At 37.0% G+C, this 23,704-nt stretch overlaps 1 protein-coding gene across 13 annotated transcripts in view; it reads left to right on the top strand.

The window, feature by feature from the left end:
- Positions 1–23,704, top strand: part of BPTF (bromodomain PHD finger transcription factor) — a 131,329-nt gene that overhangs the window by 61,701 nt on the left and 45,924 nt on the right. For 9 of the 13 annotated variants that reach the window (XM_065910563.1, XM_065910569.1, XM_065910574.1 and 6 more), the window contains 6 exons: positions 6,507–6,695; positions 10,276–10,463; positions 11,959–12,314; positions 13,459–13,590; positions 21,718–21,847; positions 22,264–22,402. In XM_065910563.1, coding sequence (XP_065766635.1) covers positions 6,507–6,695; positions 10,276–10,463; positions 11,959–12,314; positions 13,459–13,590; positions 21,718–21,847; positions 22,264–22,402 — 1,134 coding nt within the window. The remainder of the gene's footprint in view (positions 1–6,506; positions 6,696–10,275; positions 10,464–11,958; positions 12,315–13,458; positions 13,591–21,717; positions 21,848–22,263; positions 22,403–23,704) is intronic. The other 4 variants (XM_065910571.1, XM_065910572.1, XM_065910575.1 and 1 more) reach the window with 2 other exon arrangements.

A 23,704-nucleotide genomic window follows, 5' to 3' on the forward strand; every position in this document is an offset into this window, starting at 1 on the left:
TTTTTAAAGTTCATTTAGCTGTTTTTGTTTAATAGACTTATTTGTATAGTTTATCACCAGACCATAGTGGCAGATATTTTGGTTTTAAGTACTCACGTACTAATGGCTCAGTGTTGAATGATTTGACCATTCCAGTTCTGTATGTACTAACAAATTAATTTTATGTTTGCATGTGGTCATGTAAGTTTCTTTTTAACAACATTTCAAACCATAATATTATAATAGAAAACTATTGTCATGTATTTTGATATGAAAATGTAAGTCAACCAGTAATATTTTAAGCTTATTAAAATTAATACTCAGAGTAATTTGTATCACATCAAGAATGTTGTTATGCCTTTCCTTTTGCCTTTTTTAAAAAAGAAAAAATTTTATCATAGGAGCTTTATGTTTTGTTTTGTTTTGTTTTTTTAAGGAGCTTTATGTATTTTTTTAAGAAGATAAATTAGAAAATTAGATAAGCAAAACAAGAAAATACTGGTGATCCTATGGAAAGCCAGTAATTGTAGTTAATACTGTGATGGAAGTCCTGAAAGAGTTTTTTTTTTTTTTTTGGTCCTTTTAGTAGGAATGTAGGGAGGCTTATTGTGATTTGAACTTGCAGTTCCCTGGTGACTAAGGATGTTGAACACTTTTAGTGTGTATGTGGTGTGCATGTGTGTGTGACTGTGCAGACACATGCTTCTGTGTGTGTATGTGTGCATGTGTGTGTGACTGTGCACACACATGCTTCTGTGTGTGTGTGTGCATGTGTGTGTGACTGCACACACATACTTCTCTGTGTGTGTGTGTGCATGTGCGTGTGACTGTGCACACACATGCTTCTCTGTGTGTGTGTGTACATGTGTGTGTGACTGCACACACATACTTCTCTGTGTGTGTGTGTGCATGTGCGTGTGACTGTGCACACACATGCTTCTCTGTGTGTGTGTGTACATGTGTGTGTGACTGCATACACATACTTCTCTGTGTGTGTGTGTACATGTGTGTGTGACTGCACACACATACTTCTCTGTGTGTGTGTGTGCATGTGCGTGTGACTGTGCACACACATGCTTCTCTGTGTGTGTGTGTGTGTGTGATTTGGATACCTTCTGTTTTGAAGTGCCTGTTAGTTCTTTTGTTCATTTTTTATTAAGTGGTTTCTTTTTTTTGTCTGTGGTTGTTGCATAGACTGGGCTAGGTTCAGTCCCTCTTCTCTAGCCTGACTGGAAGCAAATGTTTCTACATTGATTTTTTAAATAATGTTAACCCAATCTCATATTCCTGGAATAAATGCAACTTTGTTGTGACATAGTTTTGTTCTTAAATATTGTTGCATTCCATTTTTAATATTTTGCTTAGAATTTTTCCATCAGCTTTCATGAATGAAATTGACTTGTAGTTCTTCTCTGATAATGTCTATATCAGGATTTGATGCCTAGATTACACTGGTCTTATAAAATAAATTTTTATTTTACAAGTTCCCACTTTTCCTTTTGTCTGCAAGAGTTTCTGTGGGTGGGTGTTGTTTATTCGTTAAATGTTTGCTGAAGTCTTTTGGTCCTGGAGTTTTCATTGTGGGAAAGTTATTGTAGATTTCATTTTTTTGGCAGATAGTGAAGTATTCATGTTTTCTGTTGATTTCTTGTGTCAATTTTCTTAAGTTTTATTTTTCTAAGAATATACCATTTCATTTAAATTTTACTGATACAACTTTTTAAATGTCTATAGCGTCTGTAGTGATGTTCCCTTTATTCAATCCATAAATCAGTTAATCATTTCATGAAACTATTAATAATTTTTATGAGTCTTTGAAAAAAAAAAACTTTGGGATTCCTTTTAATTTCTTTTCATTCTTGTGAGTTATTCCTCCCTGCCTTTTTTCCCCCTTAACCACTCTGTTGAATTGTAATTGATACACAAAAAGCTGTACATATTTAATGTATACAACTTGATGAGTTTGGAGATAAAGATGTACCCATGAGACCATCACTGTAATCTGTGGCATAAACATCTGTCACCTCCAGAGGTTTCTCATACATTTTTTATTAAGTTTTTTTCTTCTTGCTTAATGGATGCTTTTGTAACTTTTAGTTTTTATTTTTTGCTATGGCTGTCATCAAAGCTGTACATTTCCCTCTGTTTACTGCTGTAGCTGCATCTCACTAACTTTAAAATGTTATTTTGTCTTTATCATTCAGTTTAAAATACTTTCTGATTTCTGTTATATATTTTTTAACCCATTGTTTATTTAGAAATATATTGTTTAGCACCCAAACATTTAGAGATTTGCTAGTTATATTTTTGTTGTTGATTTCTGGTTTGACAAACTGGACTCAGAGAACATTCTGTGCATGATTTATGTCCTTTAAGATTTGTTGAGGCTTGTTTTGTGGTCCCAGCATTTGGTTAATATTGATAAACTATCTCATATACACTTGAAAGAAAGTGTTAGTCACTCAGTCGTGTCCAACTCTTTGTAACACCCTGGACTATAACCCACCAGGCTCCTCTGTCCACAGAATTCTCCAGGCAAGAATGCTGGAGTGGGTTGCCATTTCCTACTCCAATATACACTTGAGACATATATTTTTAGTTTTGGGGTATAGTACAGAACAGTTAGGTCAGGGTTTTTAATTGTGTTGTTCAAATCTATATTTTTGCTATTTTTCCCCCCTCTCTGCAAGATACTTTTAAGTTACTTTTTTTAATGTGTTGCCTTTTTATCTTTCACATGTTTTTAGTTTTGCATTATGTAGTTTGAGCCTGTGTTATTAGGTGCACATAATTTTTATTGTTGAATTAACTTTATCTTTGTGAAATACTCTTTATTGTTAATAATGTTACTAAACTACAGTAGCTTTCTTTTGATTAGCATTTATATTGGATATCTTTTCTAGAATTTAAAATCTATTTTTAAATACAGCTACTTTAGAATTTCTTTGGAAATACATACACACACACACATAAATATATACATATATGCATGAAAGTGAAGTCGCTCAGTCGTGTCCGACTCTTGCGACCTCATGGACTGTAGTCTGTCAGGCTCCTCCGTCCATGGGATTTTCCAGACAATAGTACTGGAGTGGGTTGCCATTTCCTTCTCCAACATATATGCATATGTATATTTATTTATTTCAAGCTGTATTTTGTCAAGTCTTGTCAGACAGCACTGTCATTGTCTTATGCTAGATGACATTATGCAGAGGAAGAATTACAAATCTGTGATCTACAAATCTAAAGGAATGAAAACAGAAAAATGGACAGATTTCATGTTGGGTATGATCAGTGATTAGAAAGATTTTATGTAGCTGAGACTGAAGTTTAAACTGAGTTTTAGGCTGTATTTTGAGAGGTTCATAGACCTCACTTTGAAAAGTTAATCTCTGAATATCTATTCCTCAGGTCCCGCCCCCCCCTCCCCCCCGCCCCCACATCTCTACTCCAAACATTTTACTTCAGCTCATGAAAATGGTTATGTTTCCAAAAATGATGCATTATAGCAAGTATACTATTTATTATTCAGTATAACTCCTGTGTAGTTAACAAAAAGCTCAATTTCAGAATTATACTTTTGTTCTGGATTTTAGATTAGAAATTTTTTGTTACCAGAGTGTCAATTTTTTCAGTTTATAAGAGAAGAGAGGGGCATGTCTTTCTAGCATCTTAACCTCAAGTGCACTACAGAGAATTTGTATTCAAACCTATAATGCAGACCACATTTGTTTTTATTTAAGTTATACCTCCAGGTTTAATGCCTGGGACTAAGAAAATAGTAGCAACAGATAAAACTGGCTTTATATCCATAACTATTTATAATTGCTTTGAAAATGTTTCCATAGACATATTGAAACTCTAAATCTATAAAGTTGAACTATAGGAACATATTTATTTAACTTGTTTCTTTTAACTTTGGGGATAAAGATAGTACTTTGCTTTAGGTTTCAATTTTATTATCAGGAAACTAGTGGATTGGAGGCTGCTGATACTGGATGCTGAACTGATCTGTTACCAGTTTACCTCATTGAGTTGATTAATAATAGCTTTTGGAGGTTCTGCAGCAAAATGTTACTCTTTTGTTTCTTATTTTTTAAAATATGTTTTGGTTTTAGTTTCTAGTCTAGTTGAACTGTGAGGACTGTTGGTAGGTAATAAACCTTCTTTGTGGTGTTTTAAAGCAAATGCTTGAGATTTCTTTAATCTTATAGCCTAATGAAGTAAAGAGGTCAAGCGTTCTAGAACAATTAAAAAATAAAGTCAGAATTCGAAACTGAAATGGAGGAGAACTTAAGGCAGATTAACATGGGACAAGTTAACAAAAACGCTGTGTGTTATGAGTTACAGGAGTCCTCAGCTCATTAGCACCTTGAAAGTTTAAACGGATAGATTCTGAGCTCAGTCTTTTCAGGATCAAAATACCTGGGGATAGGATTGATTGCCTATTCTTTTATGAAGTACATTGTCTGTAGGATTTTTTGGTGGGTAGTGTTAGGAAATACATATTTCAGAAAAGAAAAAGATCAATTCACCATTGATATTTCAAATTCAGATTGAGGATTACATAGTTTTTTTCTTTTTTCTTAAACACTTGTATCTCTTTTTCTTTATACTGAATGGCTTAGTTCCTAACAATAGTAGCTTAATTATATATTTGCTTTATCCTGATACAGATGTTAATTAATAATTATATATTATTATTACTTATAATTATTATATACTGATGTGCATTAATAACAGTAATACAAAAAATGTTTTAAACAGCATAGAATTTCATAATACCAATGTTATTGCTCACAGTAAGATTACCTAATGGCATTTAGGGTTTTTTTTTTTTTAGCTTTTCATCTTTGTACCATATTTCCAGTAAGACTGTATAATGAAAATTCTGTATTCCAAAGTCACTTGAAATAAATTTTTTCTCTGTGCGGTTATGCTAACAACTTGATGCACAGTTAGACTTTTTTTTTTTGTTTCCATTGGTTTTCACTTTTTAGGGGTTGCATTTCTAACTAAATACAAAACATTTACATGATTCCAAAGTCCAGCTGTGTGTAACTATATCTATTCAGAGAATTTTTCACTTTCATCCCTTCCCTCTCTAGGTAACCATATCCTTCCTTTCCCCTATAGGTAGCTGTTTTTATTAACTTTTCGTTAGTGGTTTTTTTTTTTTTTTTTGGTATATAAAGACAAAATATATCCACAAATTCATATTTCTCTCCTTTTCTTACATAATGTTGGCATACTCTAAGTGCTCTTCTGTTTCTTTTTACATTTAATCTTGAGATCGGTTTGTATGTGGATGTAATGATCCCCTCAGTCCTTGTTATGGTACATGGTACTTTACTGCATGTTCCATCTCTTATTCAGCCAGTGCCGTATTTATGGGCATTTTCTTCTTCTGGTCTTTTGCCATTATAATGCTGCAGTGAACACTTCTGCACGTAGGCAATGTAGTATTTCTGCCGGTGAATTTGGGGATAGAGTTATGGACGTGGGAGTGCTCGGTCAGGAGCGGTCGCAGCTGTAACTTCCTAGGCACCATCAGTCCCACGCGGCGCCCTTGCCACTCCCGCAGCAGCGTGTGGCCGCGCCTCTGAAGCTGCTGCCTCTCTACCTGAGTGTGAGTGAGACTTGGCTTTTGGCCCATCTGGTAGCTGGGAGGTAGTTTCTCCATATAGTTTTATTTTGCATTTCTTTTAGTTTTAAATAAGTGAGCCTATTTCCAGATTTAAAGGCCATTTTCATTTCTTTTGTCACTGTTCATATATTTTTCCCCTTTTTCTATCAGGTTGTTGGTTTTTTCCTTCAAAACAAAATTTAGGTACTCACAATACATTACAGATAGTCTTTGTGATATACTGTCAGTTACTTTTAATTTAGGTAATTGATATAAAGGCTACCTTAATAGTGGCAAAATGAAATACACAAAGAGGCTCTAGATTTTTGAACTACCAAGGAAAGACACATAGGCTTTCAGTTCATGGTAGTGTTCATTTTGGTCTTTCAGTAACTATACTCTTATTGATACTGTTATATTCTTAAAATTAACAATCACTTAAGCATTACCTTGTAGTTAAATTTGGGGGTATAGAATTCAGGCAGGAAAACCTTAGAGATAAGTAATCCTGTTTAATTCCATTTAGAATACTGTTTGAAGACTTTTTGAAAAGTAAGAATATAGATTTCTGATTTTGAGGGATTTTCTCCACTAAATTACTTCTGCAGTATCTGGCACATCATAACATCATAGATTCTGTGAGATAGTTGTATCACTTGACTCTAACAGATGGTCTGCTTTGTGCTGTGTATTGAGTTAATGCTGAGAGACTTAAAAGACAGTTCACAGGGTGTTATTTACAAATTTCTTTTCATACATTGCATTATTCATACATGAGCAGCTTTTTCTTTTTAAAATCTGGCTTTGTAATGCAACCCTAAAACAATTAAACGTCTTTTCTGACAATTAGTTATTTTTGATGTGATTTCCAATTTAAAAATCAGATATTCTATTTTTCTAGAAGAACCTAGCAAGACATGTGACAGCAATAAGACTAGTGCTACCACTGCCTCCATCCAGCCTGATCTGGAGCACAGTAACAGCAGCAGTGAGCTAAACTCTTCCCAGAGTGAATCTGCTAAGGCAGCTGATGACCCTGAAAATGGAGAAAGAGAATCCCATACACCTGTCTCTATTCAAGAAGAGATAGGTAAGGATACACTTCATACAACGAAAGGAACTTTTTTTTTTTTAATTTTTAATTTTTTATAATACAAGTTTGATGGGGGTGGGAAGATTTGGATTTTCTTTTCTTATTTTTTTTTTTTAAAACATAAGTAACACTTGCACTCAGTGTTTTTGTTTTTAAAAAAGCAGTCACATAGGAAAAATTACATCTGTTTCACACCCCCTCCCCAAAGGTAACCAGCATTAATTGGTATTGCATCTTTCTCCGTGTAGTTACATTAATGTATGTATGCTTACAAAATTTTTTTTTAATATATAAATGGGATCACTCTGCACGTATTGTCTGCATCTTGCTTTTTTCACTCAGTAATACATGTAGGAGTACTTTTCATGTAATAAATTGAATTTATTCTTTTTAACTGATGCATGATATGCCATAGTTTAGATGAACCATAATTCATTTACTGTTTCTCTATTAGTGGACATTTAGGCTGTTAACAGTTTTTTCCTTATTACAACTAGTGGTGCTTTTTAACATCCTCAACATATATCTTTGTTTACTTATGTAAGTATTTCTGGCAGCATAGATACAGTAAGTGGAATTGCTGGATCATATGGTAGGTACATTTTAAAAATAGTGATGGCTATTGCTTAATTGTACATTAAAAGAAATTTATACTAATAATTTACATATATATGTATTTCTTCACATTTTCACCTTTTACATTTTGGCCAGTGGTATTACATGGAAAAATTTGCATATCCCTGCTTACTAATGTGGTTGAATTTCTTTTCATGTGTTTGCTGAACTTTCTGTGAATTGCTTATTCATGTCTATTGCTCAGTTTTTCCTCTTGACTTTTGATATTCCCTAATGAGTTTTAGGAACGCTTTATGTATTTTGGGTATTAATTTTTTATTTTACCTCTGTACTTAAATAGGCATTGCTTGTTTTGTACAGAAAGTTTTTACGTTTTTTTATGCATTTAAATCTATCTTTTTCTTTAGGATTTCTCTGGATTTTGTGTCTTACTAAGTAAGGAAGACCATCTCTATCCCAAGAATATACATATATTTTACAGTAATTTCACCTAATACTTTATAACTTTGTCTTTAATCCTGCTGGTATGTAACTTTGTGTATGAGATGGAAATTTGTTTTAATGAGAACCTTCTCAATTGCAAGTGACTAAACCAGCTTAAACTAGCTTAAGTGAAAAGGGAATTTAATTAGCTCATGTAATTGGGAAGTCCAGGCCATCATCAGGCATAACTGGACCCCCAGGTATCAAAACTCTTTCCATTTTCCCCTTTCTGTCTCAACTTTTTGGATCTGCATATGTTTGTGTGTTAACCTCGTTCTCTCCTAATACAGACAGGCTTTTCCCAAGTGGCAGGGAAGATGACCTCAGCGGTTTGTATTCATAAGTTTCCATGGTCTGTGACCCAAAGGCAAGGCCCCTACTTCTGCTCCAAATCAAAAGTCCTTGAGGAAGGAATTTGAGTGGCCTATTGGACATATTGTTCCCACCCCTGTGGCCAGGGCAGGCAAGGTATTATGATTGATGGCTCCAGCAAAAGTATATGATTGGAGTGGGGTAGGAATGGTTTTCCAAATAGAGAGAGATATGAAGACAGGAAACAATAAGTATCCACAGTTCCACCGTAGCTCAGTACAAGCATGTGTATTCAAATTCAGAAGTGCTTCTGCCTAACCTAATGCAAAGATCTCACCCACAACTGAAAATTTTTTCAAAAACTTCTCTCCCCAAATTACATCTGGTAACATTGTATCTAGGATTTCTGTGTATTGTGTGTACTACTTTGATTACATCTGGATGTGGCTTACCTTGATCTCACAATCCATGAGCCAGGTTATGAGTTTAACTACCTGTAACACTCATTATCCTGATGGTGGATGGTGTTCTCTGATAAACCTGGCTGGCATTTTCTGGGAGATTCTCTGGGAGGATGGATATGGACAAGATGTGAGAAGAACATGGCAAGACACCCCTGCTGGAGGCCATCCTGCCTTATCAGCCTGGGTCCACCTGTCAGGGATGGCCTGCTGGAAATTGCTGTAGGTTTGAATAATTATACATCCCGTTTGACAGGTTTGGAGTTTTATCTGGCAGTCATACCCCTTGTAGATTGCTTGGACCCCCAGCTCATACCTAATGCCCAGAAACTTGGCTGAGGGTACCTGAAGGTAAACCCCCTCTACTTACCCAGTTTATCTGCCCTAGCTCTCAAGTGAGCAAAGTCTGTGTAGGTTCCTGCCTCTTGACATCATTAAACAAGGAGTTAGGGATTCCCTCCTTTGTAACAAGGAAAATGTGATATAACAGGGAGAATACACGTTTTTGCAGGGTGTAGTAGATAATGACCTTCACTCTTAGCCTTGTTCCCTTTCTCTGTTCCTTCAAGTATTTCCCCCAGGGATGAATTTTCTGCCTCCTCGCCCATATTTGCACTAAATTTAGTAAGTGGCAACAGATGGACTCTTGCCTATTGGATCCTTGGCTGTAAATTGAGTGGCTTCACTTTAAAAAGTGCCGTGCTGTTCCCTTTCTGCTTTTAGGAAGTCTGGCCTTGACTAAGTGAAGTCTAAAATGTCTTTATTGGAGAACTGCAGTGATGGTCCCAAGAAGTAGCCACTATAGCTCAACATGTTGGCACAAAACTCCAGCATGGGTAGAGGCATGGTCTGAGACCCAAGAGAAAATTGTGGAAAGTCTAACCAACTGTTTTGCTACCTCACCTTGAAGGTTACTCACTTTCCAGCCTGAGATGGCAAGATACAGCACCTTGATTTAGTCAGTGGCATTATTGTCTGCTTGGGTTTTCATTTGCCAGTGCCACCCTTAGTTTTTGAAAACTGAAAAAGGAAAATGAGGTCTTGTTTAACAATCTGGCCAATGGAAATCAGATGGTGATGCAATAGTTTTAGAATATACAGAAATTTTCAGCTGAAGTGAGATTCACTTAAGAGCAGAAGTTGCTCCGTGGCGATTAAATCCATCACTTTAAAAATTGATGTTATGAAAATATGAGAGGCCTTTACTATATTTAAAGAAAACTAATGCAGTTGATTTTCACATGTACATTGTCTGCAAGCACAGATAATTACCTAGATTCCTTAGGAGAAAATGCACTTTATGTTTATAGGCTTTAAACGGGTAGGTATTTGAACAAACTTTCAGTGGAAATCTTTCTAAAATTAATTATATCCTTTTAATACAGAAATCCACATTGAATATATAAGGCAATATTTTATTAGTTTGCATTTCGAGTTATGTTTGTTCGTTGTTAACCTGTAGCAGCCCTTCCCCTTTTCTGGTAGATGAGCTTTACAACAGATAACCTGGCATGTTTGAATTTTCTGTAAAATAATGACTCACAGTGAAGTTCTGACATACTTTCTTTGGAGTAAAACTTTGAAGAATTAATCCATTTGCTTGGCTATTCAAGGACTTTTTCTGTTTGTTTTCTGGCTCTTAGTTGTCTACCAGATAGAATATTTGGATTAGTAAGGTATTATTACTTACTATATATAGTTTGCTTACTATTAGCAATTACTTTTGACTTTTCGTTTGATAACAGGTGATTTCAAATCAGAGAAGTCTAACGGGGAAGTCAGTGAGTCTCCTGGAGGAGGAAGAGGAGCATCTGGTTCAACTCGGATTATCACCAGGTTACGGAACCCAGACAGCAAACTGAGTCAGCTGAAGAGCCAACAGGTGGCCGCCGCAGCCCATGAAGCAAATAAACTGTTTAAGGAGGGGAAAGAGGTGTGTTCTTTCTGTTGAAAACAAACATCTCTGGAATGTAAAATAATTTTTAAAATAGAGGCAGGATGTTTGCAGACATATGCTTTTGAACTGTATTTTCCTCACTTCGAGAGTGGAAGCGTGTAAGAAGATTAAAAGTGTTAGGTTTATATTATAATAAATGTACACCCCAGTTTCAGTCCATGCCTAGAAATGCTGAACATGGATAATGGATAGTATACTTTCTTATATACGGTTGGTTTTAGTGTATGCAGTTCTAAAGAGATAGAGGCTTCTTTTTCACATGTGCGAACAGGTAGGCTCTTTGTGGGCTTTATTAAAAGTTTAATGCTCAGATCTGACTCTAGTCATTAGGTGAACCTGCAACTAGAGGATGGGACTTAACCTGTTGACAGCAGACAGTAGTGTGTAGAACATCATCTTAATCCTGATTTTGAATAAAAAAAATTGAAGCTAAGACTCAGTATTTCTGTCCCCCAGTCAGCCATGGTGATTGAATAAGGGTCACAGTTGTGTCCTTCAGATTTGAGAATTATTTGCAGGGTAGATATTTGCAAGGATATGCAGTGTTTGTAACATCATCGAAAAGGCTTTAAAGCAGAGGTTTTCAGGCTACTTTTCACTCTGACTCTCAGTAAGACATTTTTCATAGCCCAATGTGTACATGCATGCTCAGTTGTGTCCAACTCTTTATGACCCCATGGACTGTACCCCACCAGGCCCTTCTGTCAATGAGTTTGTTCTGGAAAGAATACTAGAGTGGGTTGCCATTTCCTCCTCCAGGGATTGAACCTGTATCTCCTGCATTGCAGGTAGGTTCTTTACCGCTGAGCCACTGGGGAAGCCCTGAGCAACCCAGTACATATATTTAAAAGTTTCCTGAAAGAGTATTTTACCTTACTGTGTAGGAAGCGCTCTGGTATTTTCTTTTCTAGTCTATTGTATTATAGTTCATTTTTTTTTAAAGCTGGATATGGCCCACTATTGATTTCACAGGCCACTAAAGGATTGGAACCAACTATTTGAAACACTGTTTTAATATATCTATGGGCTCTTATCTAAAGCTGGAATGATAAAAGGAGCAGAATAAAATATATTTTTAGGAATGTATTTTGGAGGGGAATAGTACATGTAATGCCCTCATGCTTAACCCTAACCCCTGTATATTGTAAGCTTGAGATAATGATTGTTGAATGATTTATATATCACACATTTGGTTTCAGGTGTATATTTGAGATATATAAAAGTACTTACTAATGTCCAACATAGGCACTTTAATAAAGCTTAAGTTTTTCTTTTTGCAGGCACATCTTGGTTGTTTAATGATAAATAATTTAGCTTTGGCTTATAACTGAGCTTTTAGCTTCAAAAGTGCAGTCATAAGATGTATTTTAACTTACTTTGAATGATAAATTAAAAACTGTTGAAAGACAAGTGATCAGATTTATGCATTTGACACAAAAAAATGGAGTCTTTTTTTTATTTTCTTGGCCAGGTACTGGTAGTTAATTCTCAAGGAGAAATTTCACGGTTGAGCACCAAAAAGGAAGTGGTCATGAAGGGAAACATCAACAATTATTTTAAGTTGGGTCAAGAGGGGAAGTACCGCGTCTACCACAATCAGTACTCCACCAATTCATTTGCTCTGAATAAGCATCAACACAGAGAAGACCACGATAAGAGAAGACATCTTGCACATAAATTTTGCCTGACTCCAGCTGGAGAGTTCAAATGGAATGGTTCTGTCCATGGGTCCAAAGTTCTTACCATATCTACTCTGAGACTGACTATCACCCAGTTGGAAAACAATATCCCTTCCTCCTTTCTTCATCCCAATTGGGCTTCGCACAGGTAAAGGAAACCAAGGTTTGTTTATTGCTGTGACTATAGTAAATATTTATAAAATGATTATTGCAGTTGCACACTTTAAACTGTCATTTAAAAAAATATATTAAAATTTAAAATAAATATTAAAAAAAAATTTGGCTACACCAGGTCTTCACTGCGGCAAGCAGGATCTTTAGTCGTGGCATGTAGGATCTGGTTCTCTGACCAGGGATGGAACTCAGGCCCCTTGGATTGCGAGCATAAAGTCTTGGCTACTGGACCACTAGGGAAATCCCTAAACTGTCATTATAAATGAATTGAATGGCATCAGTTTAGTCAGCAAAACACTGAAGATGTTACGAATATGAGTGTACTTTTCTATAGTTACTGAACCAAGACTTCCCTGCCAGTCCAGTGATTAAGACTCCATGCTTCTAAGGGCATAGGTTCAGTTCCTGGTCAGGGATCTATCCTGCATGCTGTGTGGTATGACCAGTAAATTGATTAATTAATTGATTAATTTAAAATATAAAGTTAATGAACCAACACTGACATTTGGAAGATTTCTGGAAAGCAGTCTTTATTCCTGGAACCAAATGGAATCCCAACAAAGTTGGGACATCATAGAAGGTGTAAGAATTTGGAGGACTAACTGACCTCTGAGATTCCTCCAGTGTTCAAAATCTGTGATTCTGTGAGGTAGAAACTTCCAGTAGCAGTGTATTTTGTACTTGATTAGCCTAGAAACATATGCCTTATATACATGCTTAGTCATTCAGTCATGTCTGACTCTGTGCGGCCCCATGGACTGTAGTCTGCCAGTCTCCTCTGTCCATGGATTTTCCAGGTGAAAGTACTGGAGTGGTTAGTCACTCCCTTCTCCAGAGGATCTTGCCAACCCAGGGATTGAACCCAAGTCTCCTGCATTGCAGGCAGATTCTTTACTGGCTGAGCCACCAGGGGCTCCCCTGGATAATCCCATGGACAAAGGAGCCTGGAAGGCTACAGTCCATGGGGTCACAAAGAGTTGGACATGACTGAGCGACTAACACTTTGACATGCCTTATAAGGTAAAGTTGTCATAAATTACTCTTCTTGTGCTTTTAATTTAAGATCAACGAGATGAAATTTAGTTTTTCCCTTTATTCCGCCCACTTCTGAAATATAGGGCAAATTGGATCAAGGCTGTTCAGATGTGTAGCAAACCCAGAGAATTTGCGTTGGCTTTAGCTATTTTGGAGTGTGCGGTTAAGCCAGTTGTGATGCTGCCAATATGGCGGGAATCCTTAGGACATACCAGGTAAGTGAATCCTGAGCCTTGTGAATATTGTGTTAGACTCCCTTTTGGAGGATTAGTCCATTAGTAATGAAAGTTGATGTCTTTAAAAGGCCATATTAAACTTAACTAATCTTGACCACAGAGAGTCGAACACAACTGAGTGACTGAACAACCTTGACCTCATTTTCCTCCTCTCTTAAGGTATAACCCTGAATGAACATTAGTTCTTATTTATGATATAGGATTGTAATGAAGATCAGAAGAGATCAGGTATATGCAAATAAAAAATATTTTCTAAAGTAAAAAAATATTTTTAGGGACTTCCCTGGTGGGTCAGTGGTTTAAGACTGTGCTTCCCTTGCAGGGAATTAAGATCCTGCACGCTCCAAGTCTCAGCCAAAAAAAAAAGAAACTAAAAAAGCAACATCAAGTGAAAGCATTTTTATTGAATAGAAAGAGTGCTCATGTTTTTTGAATATTTATTCTGGAATGTGCTGGAGATCTGATATATTTAGAAATGAGTATTGGCCTAATATAATGTAGCTCCTAAGTAGTCCAAGAGTTACGTGACTAGCGCCTGGTTAACAAAAAGGATAACTGTTGTGACACCACTCTACTTTTTAGCTTGAATGGATTTATTTTGTAACTTTAATTTTTAAAAGTTCTTATTGTAAAAATAACATAAGCTTACAGTGAGAAGCATAAATTCTTATTTAATGTGATAAGTAAGACTCCTTCTGAAGAACTATGGATGGAGGTTTATGACATTGTACAGGAGGCACTAATCAAGACCATCCCAAAGAAAAAGAAATGCAAAAGGGCAAAATGGTTGTCTGAGGAGGCCTTACAAATCACTGTGAGAAGAAGTGAAGTGAAAGGCAAAGGAGAAAAGGAAATATACACCCATTTGAATGCAGAGTTCCAAAGAATAGCAAGGAGAGATAAGAAAGCCTTCCTCAGGGATCAGTGCAGAGAAATAGAGTAAAACAATAGAATGGGAAAGACTAGAGATCTCTTCAAGAAAATTAGGGATACCAAGGGAACATTTCATGCAAAGATGGGCACGATAAAGGACAGAAATGGTATGGACCTAACAGAAGCAGAAGATATTAAGAAGACGTGGCAAGAATACACAGAACAGTAATACAGAAAAGATCATGACCCAGGTAACCATGATGGTGTGATCACTCACCTAGAGCCAGACATCCTGGAATGTGAAGTCACGTGGTCCTTAGGAAGCGTCACTACGAACAAAGCTAGTGGAGGTGATGAAATTCCAGTTGAACTATTTCAAATCCTAAAAGATGATGCTGTGAAAGTGCTGCACTCAGTATGCCAGCAAATCTGGAAAACTCAGCAATGGCCACCGGATTGGAAAACGTCAGTTTTCATTTCAATCCCAAAGAAAGGCAATGCCAAAGAATGCTCAAACTACCACACGGTTGCACTCATCTCATACACTAGCAAAGTAATCCTCAAAATTCTCCAAGCCAGGCTTCAACAGTTTGTGAACTATTAACTTCCAGATGTTCAAATTGAATTTAGAAAAGGCAGAGGAACCAGAGATCAAATCACCAACATCTGTTGGATCATTGAAAAAGCAGGAGAGTTCCAAAAAAACATCTACTTCTGCTTTATTGACCATGCCAAAGCCTTTGACTGTGTGGATCACAATAAACTGTGGAAAATTCCTCAAGAGATGGGAATACCAGACCACCTTACCTGCCTCCTGAGAAATCTGTACGCAGGTCAAGAAGCAACAGTTAGAACTGGACATGGAACGACAGACTGGTTCCAGATCAGGAAAGGAGTACGTCAAGGCTATGTTGTCACCCTGCTTATTTAATTTACATTCAGAGTACATCTTGAGAAATGCTGGACTGGATGAAGCACAAGCTGAAATCAAGATTGCCGGGAGAAATATCAGTAACCTCAGATATGCAGATGACACCACCCTTATAGCAGAAAGCAAGGAAGAACTAAAGAGCCTCTTAATGAAAGTGAGAGAGGAGAGTTAAAAAGTTGGCTTAAACTCAGCATTCAGAAAACTAAGATCATGGCATCCGATCCCATCACTTCATGGCAGATAGATGGGGAAACAGTGGAAACAGTGACAGACTTTATTTTCTTGGGCTCCAAAATTACTGCAGATGGTGAGTGCAGCCATGAAATGAAAAGACGCCTGCTCCTTGGAGGAAAAGTTATGACCAACCTAAACAGCATATTAAAAAGCAGAGACATTACTTTGCCAACAAAGGTCCATTTAATCAAAGGTATGATTTTTCCAGTAGTCATATATGGATATGAGAGTTGAACTATAAAGAAAGCTGAGTGTGAAGAATTGATACTTTTGAACTGTGGTGTTGGAGAAGACTCTTGAGAGTCCCCTGGACTGCGAGGAAATCCAACCAGTCCATCCTAAAGGAAATCGGTCCTGAATATTCATTGATGGACTGATGCTGAAGCGGGAGCTCCAATACTTTGGCCACCTGATGCAAAGAACTGACTCCTTGGAAAAGACCCTGATGCTGGGAAAGATTGAAGGCGGGAGGAGAAGGGGATGACAGAGGATGAGATGGTTGGATGGCATCACCTTCTCGATGGAGATGAGTTTGAGTAGGCTCTGGGAATTGGTGATGGACAGGGAAGCCTGGCGTGCTGCAGTCCATGGGGTCGCAAAGAGTCAGACACCACTGACTGAACTAAAGACTCCTCCTACCTTCCTTGCCCCTTTGGGCCCATTCCAAAGGTATAATGCTATACTTAAAAAAAAATACAAATATATTTTTTGTTGCTTTTTATAGCTGTTGTTTTACCTTATAATGAAAAATTTTAAAGAAAAGTAAGTATGCCTGCTAAATATTTTTTATCTGTCAAAGGTTGCTGTAAGTTTTCTGTAGTCTTCCCCACTCCTCCCCCGCCAGCCTATAAATCTTACAGATACTTTTTTCCCTCTCTCCTTTCTCCCTATTTTGAATGTAATTGCTGCTCCTGATAGAAGCTTACACAAATGGAATGGACTTAAATTCTTCCTAGGATTAAAAGTAACTTAGATACTTTTACAGTTTACTAATCTCTATGAGATTATCAGGTAAGGTGAAAACAAAAAGGGAGAGGTCAAAGGACAAAAAACCAATATCCAGAACATTTCTGATTCTCTGTCACTGATACTGGTGATTTCAAACCTTCAGAGTCCACTGACATAGCATTCAGGCTTCCTACATTTGTAGAGAAGGCAAACTGTTGAACGCCTTGTTTTGGGTGGAGAAGGGCTGGGGAGGAGGAGTTCCACGGGTCTCAGCCGTTGGGCCATGCTCTTAGGCACGAAAAGAATTTCTGGTTTAGTTTGAAGTATATCACTGTGCCTATCAGAGTAAGGATTTGGGCAGGACTAGATGATTTCATAAGGAAGTTTTTCAGATTTTAGGAGACAGATAATTCTATTTTAAACTGCTCCATATAATGGGAAAGAAGGAAATCTTGTGCATTAGTTCTGTCAGTGTTATAACTTGATAAATAGGCAAATAAATGGAAAAGTTAGATCCTGTCTCATTTACTAATATTTACCATTGATTAATAATTAATAGCAAATAGAAGTGTATGCAGGAAATCTTAAAGCATTAGGAAATATACTCAGGAGTAAATTAAAAGAATAATAAATCATGACAAAATTGACTTCCTCTAGGCATGGAACATTTGTCTGTTTTTAGGAGATTATTAATACCTTGCTATCTTAAGAAGTCAAAGAAAACTTTGATTTTCTCTTTAGATGTCAGGAGGGTATTTATTAAGAAGATATGAGTTCATTATTAATTCTTCTTGTATTAAGTATTAAAAAATACTTAAGTAAATAGAAATAGATGAGTGACTACCCCCACCCACCCTGCTTTGTTGTAATGATACATTTCAAACCATACCATCATGTTTTTTAATGGAACTCTTGAAGTTTTCCCATTAACATTTAGGTGGAACAAGACAAGAGAATCCCCACTGTTACTGTTAACTTCTCCTAAAAGTATTAGTTAATGCAATTTGCCAAGAGAAGTAAAACATATATAGGTAAATGTAGGGATAGTTAGGAGAAGGCACTGGCACCCCACTCCAGTACTCTTGCCTGGAAACTCCCATGGACAGAGGAGCCTGGTAGGCTACAGTCCATGGGGTCGCTAAGAGTGGGACACGACTGAGCGACTTCACTTTCACTTTTCACTTTCATGCATTGGAGAAGGAAATGGCAAACTATTCCAGTGTTCTTGCCTGGAGACTCCCAGGGACAGGAGCCTGGTGGGCTGCTGCCTATGGGGTCGCACAGAGTCGGACGCGACTGACGTGATGCAACAGCAGCAGCAGCAGCAGGGATAGTTATTTAAGTTGGTTTAATTGTATATTTTATTGACTAAAAAACTATAAAACAATATGAAAAATAAGGGGGCCCCTATACTCTACAATAGGATTTATATATACAAATAGTAACCATGAAAAAAATACAGTGGGAGTTCCGAGTTAAAATAACAGATTAAAAAGCACATTTAGTTTTGTTGCCTGCTGAACACCGCCATAGCTATGGCAAAGGGATTTTTTTCAAAGCATAAACCAACAGGGACAAGGGAGACCACAGAGAATGCAGTGCCGTATAGCTGTGGAAGCAGTATTGCAGGTGAGCAAGGGGGACCCTAACCAGAAAGGCAGATCCCAAGTCAGTGGGGGAGAATTGAGGATTTTCACCAGTCACACCGTAGAACCCTTGAAAGGCACAGAAGCAGCAAGTGATTGCATCACAAGAAGCGCTTAACTTGTGAACTGTGACCCGGAGACAAGTTTATTTTTTCCTGGGATGCTTTTTTTAATAGTGACATTATTGCTCTTGCTCATGCAGCTGGTTTTATTCTTGCTTCTGGGTTTTCAGGACACATGTAGGTGCTGGTAAAACTATGAAGAAAAGCAAGGAAATGATAGCACAGTACAGGAGTCAGCATAATGACTGCCTGGGGTGGGATGTTCTGGCTTTGGATGTAGTGGTTATTGATAAGGGTATGTTTCTTCACCTGGTTACAGTTGACGTGTTTTTAAAGATTATAATGAAGAAAATATCCAGCAATAACACAATACTTCAAACCAGGAATAAATTTAACTCAGGAGCATGTAAAGAAATCATTTAAACTTTACTAAAGATATAAAAGCTACCTTGGGGAACTAGGGTCCACATGCCACATAGCGGCAGCACCCCCACCTCCGCCCAGCCCCACCCCGCCAGAAAGAAAAGATATAAAGGATATACTTTGAGTAAATGGAAAGATACATCATATGCTTCCATGCAGTATACTAATTATGCTAATTTAATCTATCAAATTTAATATTCATTTGCAATGTGAATAGTTTTCCCTTTGGAGGGTGAGGGAGACTTGACCAAAATGATACTAATATTTCCTCTAGAAAAATTAATGTGTAAGAAAAGGAAAACAGGTATTACAGAAAAGGGAATAGATATTTAGAATGTGTTTTGAAGCTACAATAGTCAAAATACTTTGTCCTAGAGAAAAAGTAGAGCAATGGAATCAAACAGAGAATCCAGAAATAAACCTAAACACCTGTGGAAATCTACTGTGATAACTTTTCCTGTCAGACAAGGAAAGAGGGCGTGTTTGGGGAAAATATCATCCAAATCCCTGCTTCAGCAAAAGCATTCATCAGACAAATGAGGATTGAAATGAAAAACAACATACTGTTAAAAACAGTAACAAAAAGCTTAAATAAGAGAGCATGAATTAATTTATATTTTTGTTGTGATACTTTCTTTTCAAACAGATATAAAACCCAGATGCCATAGATGAAAAAAGTGGATATATGTATTTAAAATTCTCAGTGGAAAAATAATATAATCAAACTCCAAAGACAGCTGACACACTGAGGAAAAATATTTGCACCACAAATGGAAACTTTCCTTTAAAATGAAAAAGACCTTTTATAAATGAAATATCCATTACTGACAAGACACAGGATTTGAACAGGCATTTGGCAGCAAAATAAATATGAAAGGCCAGTAGACATTAAAAAAAAAAGTGGTTACTTCTCTCATAATTAAATGTAAATAAAAACAATGGGATAGTATTGTTTCTCTCTCAGTTGGGCTAATAATTGAGAAATTTGGTGCTGACTTGAGTGAAGGTTGGGAAAGCAGGGGAACTATAACTGGTGGCAGTGTCAAGTGTATCATTCTGCAGAGCACCTAGGCACTGTCAGCATTTTAAATACAGTACTCTTTGGACTCAGCCATCCTACCAGTGGGAAACATAAGGGGTTACTCCTCATGTTTACTAAGAAATAGGAAGACAAACACAGCAAAGCCCCGTGGACATGCAGAATAGAGTGGGAGCTCATTTCGCACCTGGTGGCCCGGCTCTCTGTGAACCGAGAACGTATGGAGGAAGCCCCTGTCTCCATTGTGGAGCAGCCCGTGCAGGCTCATACTGCCAACCTCCTGGGGTTTGATTCCTGGGGCCACCAGGCTGCCAGCAGTAGCCAGGATTTCTGCCCAACCATGTGCAAGTGAACCCCTTCATAGCTCACCTTTCTTGGCGCTCTTTCCCATGAGCATTGTCTTGGAGGTGTTGAGAACAGTAGAATCTGCTCTGGTAGAAGGAAATTGTAGGTTAGCTACAATACCACCTCACTGGCCTGGCATCCCCAGCAAAGAAAAGCATTTGTCTTTGGTGATGAAGATGGACCTGTTCCTCACAGGAACACCAGAAGCACAGGCTGAGTGCCAGGCTCAGCCATGTGTTCCCAGACTGTCAGTGCACTGGTGTTCTCCCCAGACAGTGCTTCATTTCTGGCCACTGTCCATGAAGGTGGCTCAGTTGCTGTGCCAGACCTGGCCTTTCATAGGAGTTTAAAGCTGAGCCCACAAAACCCCTGTTGAGAAATACTCCTTGGTTGTGGCTCAGTCCCTTCTGTAGTCTGGGGAGCTGAGGCTGTCAGGTTTTCCACCAAGCTGTGCCTGCAGAGCTTGCCCCACTCCCTGGTTCCAAGAGCGGCTGCACATCTATGGTATTTGAGACTGTTAGTCCCCAGTGGGAATTTCCTCCCTTTCCTCTTCTGTCACTGTGAGAGAGTGAAGAATCTTTGCTGTACTAGTTGTGTGCACTTGACGGATTCTGGGGTCCTGTAGTCACAGGGACGTGAAACTTGTTTCAAAGTGGAGATAGAAGGTTTTTGGTGGAAGGATGGAGAAATAAAAAAGAATAAATCCCCTCTCACATCTTTGTAGCATCTACCGCTCCCCCAGTTAACAAAAGAGCTCTTTCTTCTTTCCATATAGCTGTGCATTTGAAATTAGCTGCTTCTGGGTAGGGTATGATAAAAGCAATTCTTCTACCACTAGGGCTTTTAGAGACAGGAGCTGCTCTGTAGATTTTGGTTAATGTTCTTTTTTATGGGAAATACTCCCATTCACAGAAATCTAGTGTAGTCAGCTTAAAGTAAAACCTCGTCACAGACTCACCCTTCTCCTTACAGATAGGTGCAGTGGTATCTGATTTCCTGCCTGAATAAAGAGCATGGTCTGTGCTTTATGCCTGATGATTATTGCCTGATTAACGTGGTCCTCCCTGCCCAAGCTTTGCAGTCACCCCAAAGCAGGGTCCCTGTCTCTCTGCTTCTAGGAAGCCGAAATTCTATGTTAGTGGATCCTGTGAAGACTCTACAGCCCCAAGTGCTAAATAGAAATGTTGGTTGATAAAAGTTTTGGGACTTGTTGATCTTTTGGGGGGGGAGGCAAGAAGATAATGTATCTTAGGGTTTGGAAAGATCTAGTGCAGTTTTCCGTTGATTAAAAACTGTGTAATTGTATTTGTATATAACATCCTTTGTGTGATTATAATGTTGGTATATGAGTGAAATAAGTCATAAGTGAGTTATTTCTTATGGAGAGGCATATGGGAAGGACAGCATGTTTTATTTTTGCCTTTTTGTACTGTTTGATTTTCTACTATTACATAATTATATATCTGCTTATTTTTGTGACTTTTCAGTTTTCTGAGTTGTGGAATTATAATCATTCTTTGCTTTTACCTTCCTAATCTTCAGTACTGTATTTTTATCTTTTTATTTTTTAAATGTAATTCTGTCTTTCTATTCATATATTATTAGGTTACATAGAATGACATCAATTGAAAGAGAAGAAAAGGAGAAAGTCAAAAAAAAGGAGAAAAAACAAGAAGAGGAAGAAACAATGCAACAAGCTACATGGGTAAAATATACATTTCCAGTTAAACATCAGGTAATTTTTAGTATGATCTTATTTAAAAGTGTTAGCCATTTCTAAGACTTTGATTCTGCAACTTTGAATACTTAGTAATTTTATTTTACTTTTGATGCACTCTTAATTAACATGGTTTGAATGAAGTAAATCTTTCTAGCAATTTTATAAGCATAGGTTTTTAATAAAATATATGTGAGCCATCAGACCAATTTGTAGAAATTGTTATAAAATGTAAAATTGTTTTTTACATTTTTTTGTATCAGACAGGAATATTTAAGTTTCTTCAGAAATCTTTGATTCTGGGTGAAAATAAAATTGACTGGCAAATTAATTTGCCTGACTGTTGATTTTATTTGGTAAAAATATATAAAACCACATGGGCTTTATAAAACATTCTCATGCTTGTTTAATCACCATGTTTTTATTTACACCAGGTTTGGAAACAAAAAGGAGAGGAATACCGAGTAACAGGATATGGTGGTTGGAGCTGGATTAGTAAAACTCATGTTTATAGGTTTGTTCCTAAATTGCCAGGCAATACCAATGTGCATTACAGAAAGTCAGTAGAAGGAGGTAAGTAATTGAAGCTATTTTCCTGCATAATTGTTTCTGATCTGTATTCTTACAAATTTGTAGTATATTGACAATATTTTAGATAAAAGTTTTTCTGAAATCCTTTCTAGAATGTGAGAAATTACTAATGTAGTTTAACAAGTTCTCATATTTTTAGAATTACCTTTATTCACTGGATTTTGATACTTAGGATTCTATCTTAAAAAGGGGAGAGAATAGAACTTGTTGAAAGAAAGAAGACCTCAGCTACTTAATTGTCTTTCTGAAATCTTAAATTCAGTTCTACTTAACTTCTTGAGGACTCAACTATCTGGTGACTTCAGCATTGTAACACATAACAAAACCAGAAAGAAAGCAATAGAGAGTTCCACAAGACTGTCATGTAAAGGAGATATTAATTCAGTTTATGCCACTGGCTGATGACTTCAGTATTTAGAATCACAGAACTCTAGAGGTAAACTGTCCTTTTAGGAGACCATATATTTTGAAACTCATGTTACATGAACAAATTATTGCATGAAGATGTTAAGGGACATAGTGAAGCTCACACAGATGAAGAATAATAGAATCCTGGCTAAAACCTGTGTCTCCTGGCTTCCACTCCCCTTTTTGCATTCTACCTTGTCGTCTCCTTTGTTATCTTAAGTGATTTTCAAAAGCAGTTCTGTTCACTCTGCAGTATAATTTGCTGATTTATGGTGTGGTATGGTCTTTGTTGTGAAACTTGTGTTGTAGGCCAAATAAGTACACACTTAGCTAACTGATTTGGCTTACTTGTGAATGGTTCTCGTGAAACCTAGACTAGTAGATTTTTGAAACTATTAAAGTTGTCATTGAATTACCTTTAGTAGATGCTCAATAACTATTTGCTAAATAGAAATATTAAGTATTCACTTACTTATCTGATTATATTCAAGCTCAATGTCCATTATAATGAATTCCAAAAGATTATTTTAATTTTTTATTATCATTTCATTGTTCTAGTTACTGTGTAGCACTTAGAATTATGGAGAGCTTTTAATTGTGTCTGACCTTCTTCATCCTGTGTAATAAAATCCAGATTATCAATATACAAAACATTTAGGCTTTTGCAAATTTATTTTGTATCCACTTTCCTTAGCGTGGGGTTTTCTATTGTCCTAATGCTGGGCCTTTATCCAGCAGGTACCACGTTGGTCTTAGAGCATCTTTTGAGTCTTTTCTTCCCAGTTGCTAGCAGGGGAAAAAACTAGTAGTAAATCAGATCCAAACAAGGCCACACTTTGCATTTGGTTATTTCTCTTTTCAGTGACACAGACTTAA

Source organism: Muntiacus reevesi, chromosome 18 (assembly GCF_963930625.1).
Source record: "Muntiacus reevesi chromosome 18, mMunRee1.1, whole genome shotgun sequence".
Lineage (NCBI taxonomy): Eukaryota > Metazoa > Chordata > Mammalia > Artiodactyla > Cervidae > Muntiacus > Muntiacus reevesi.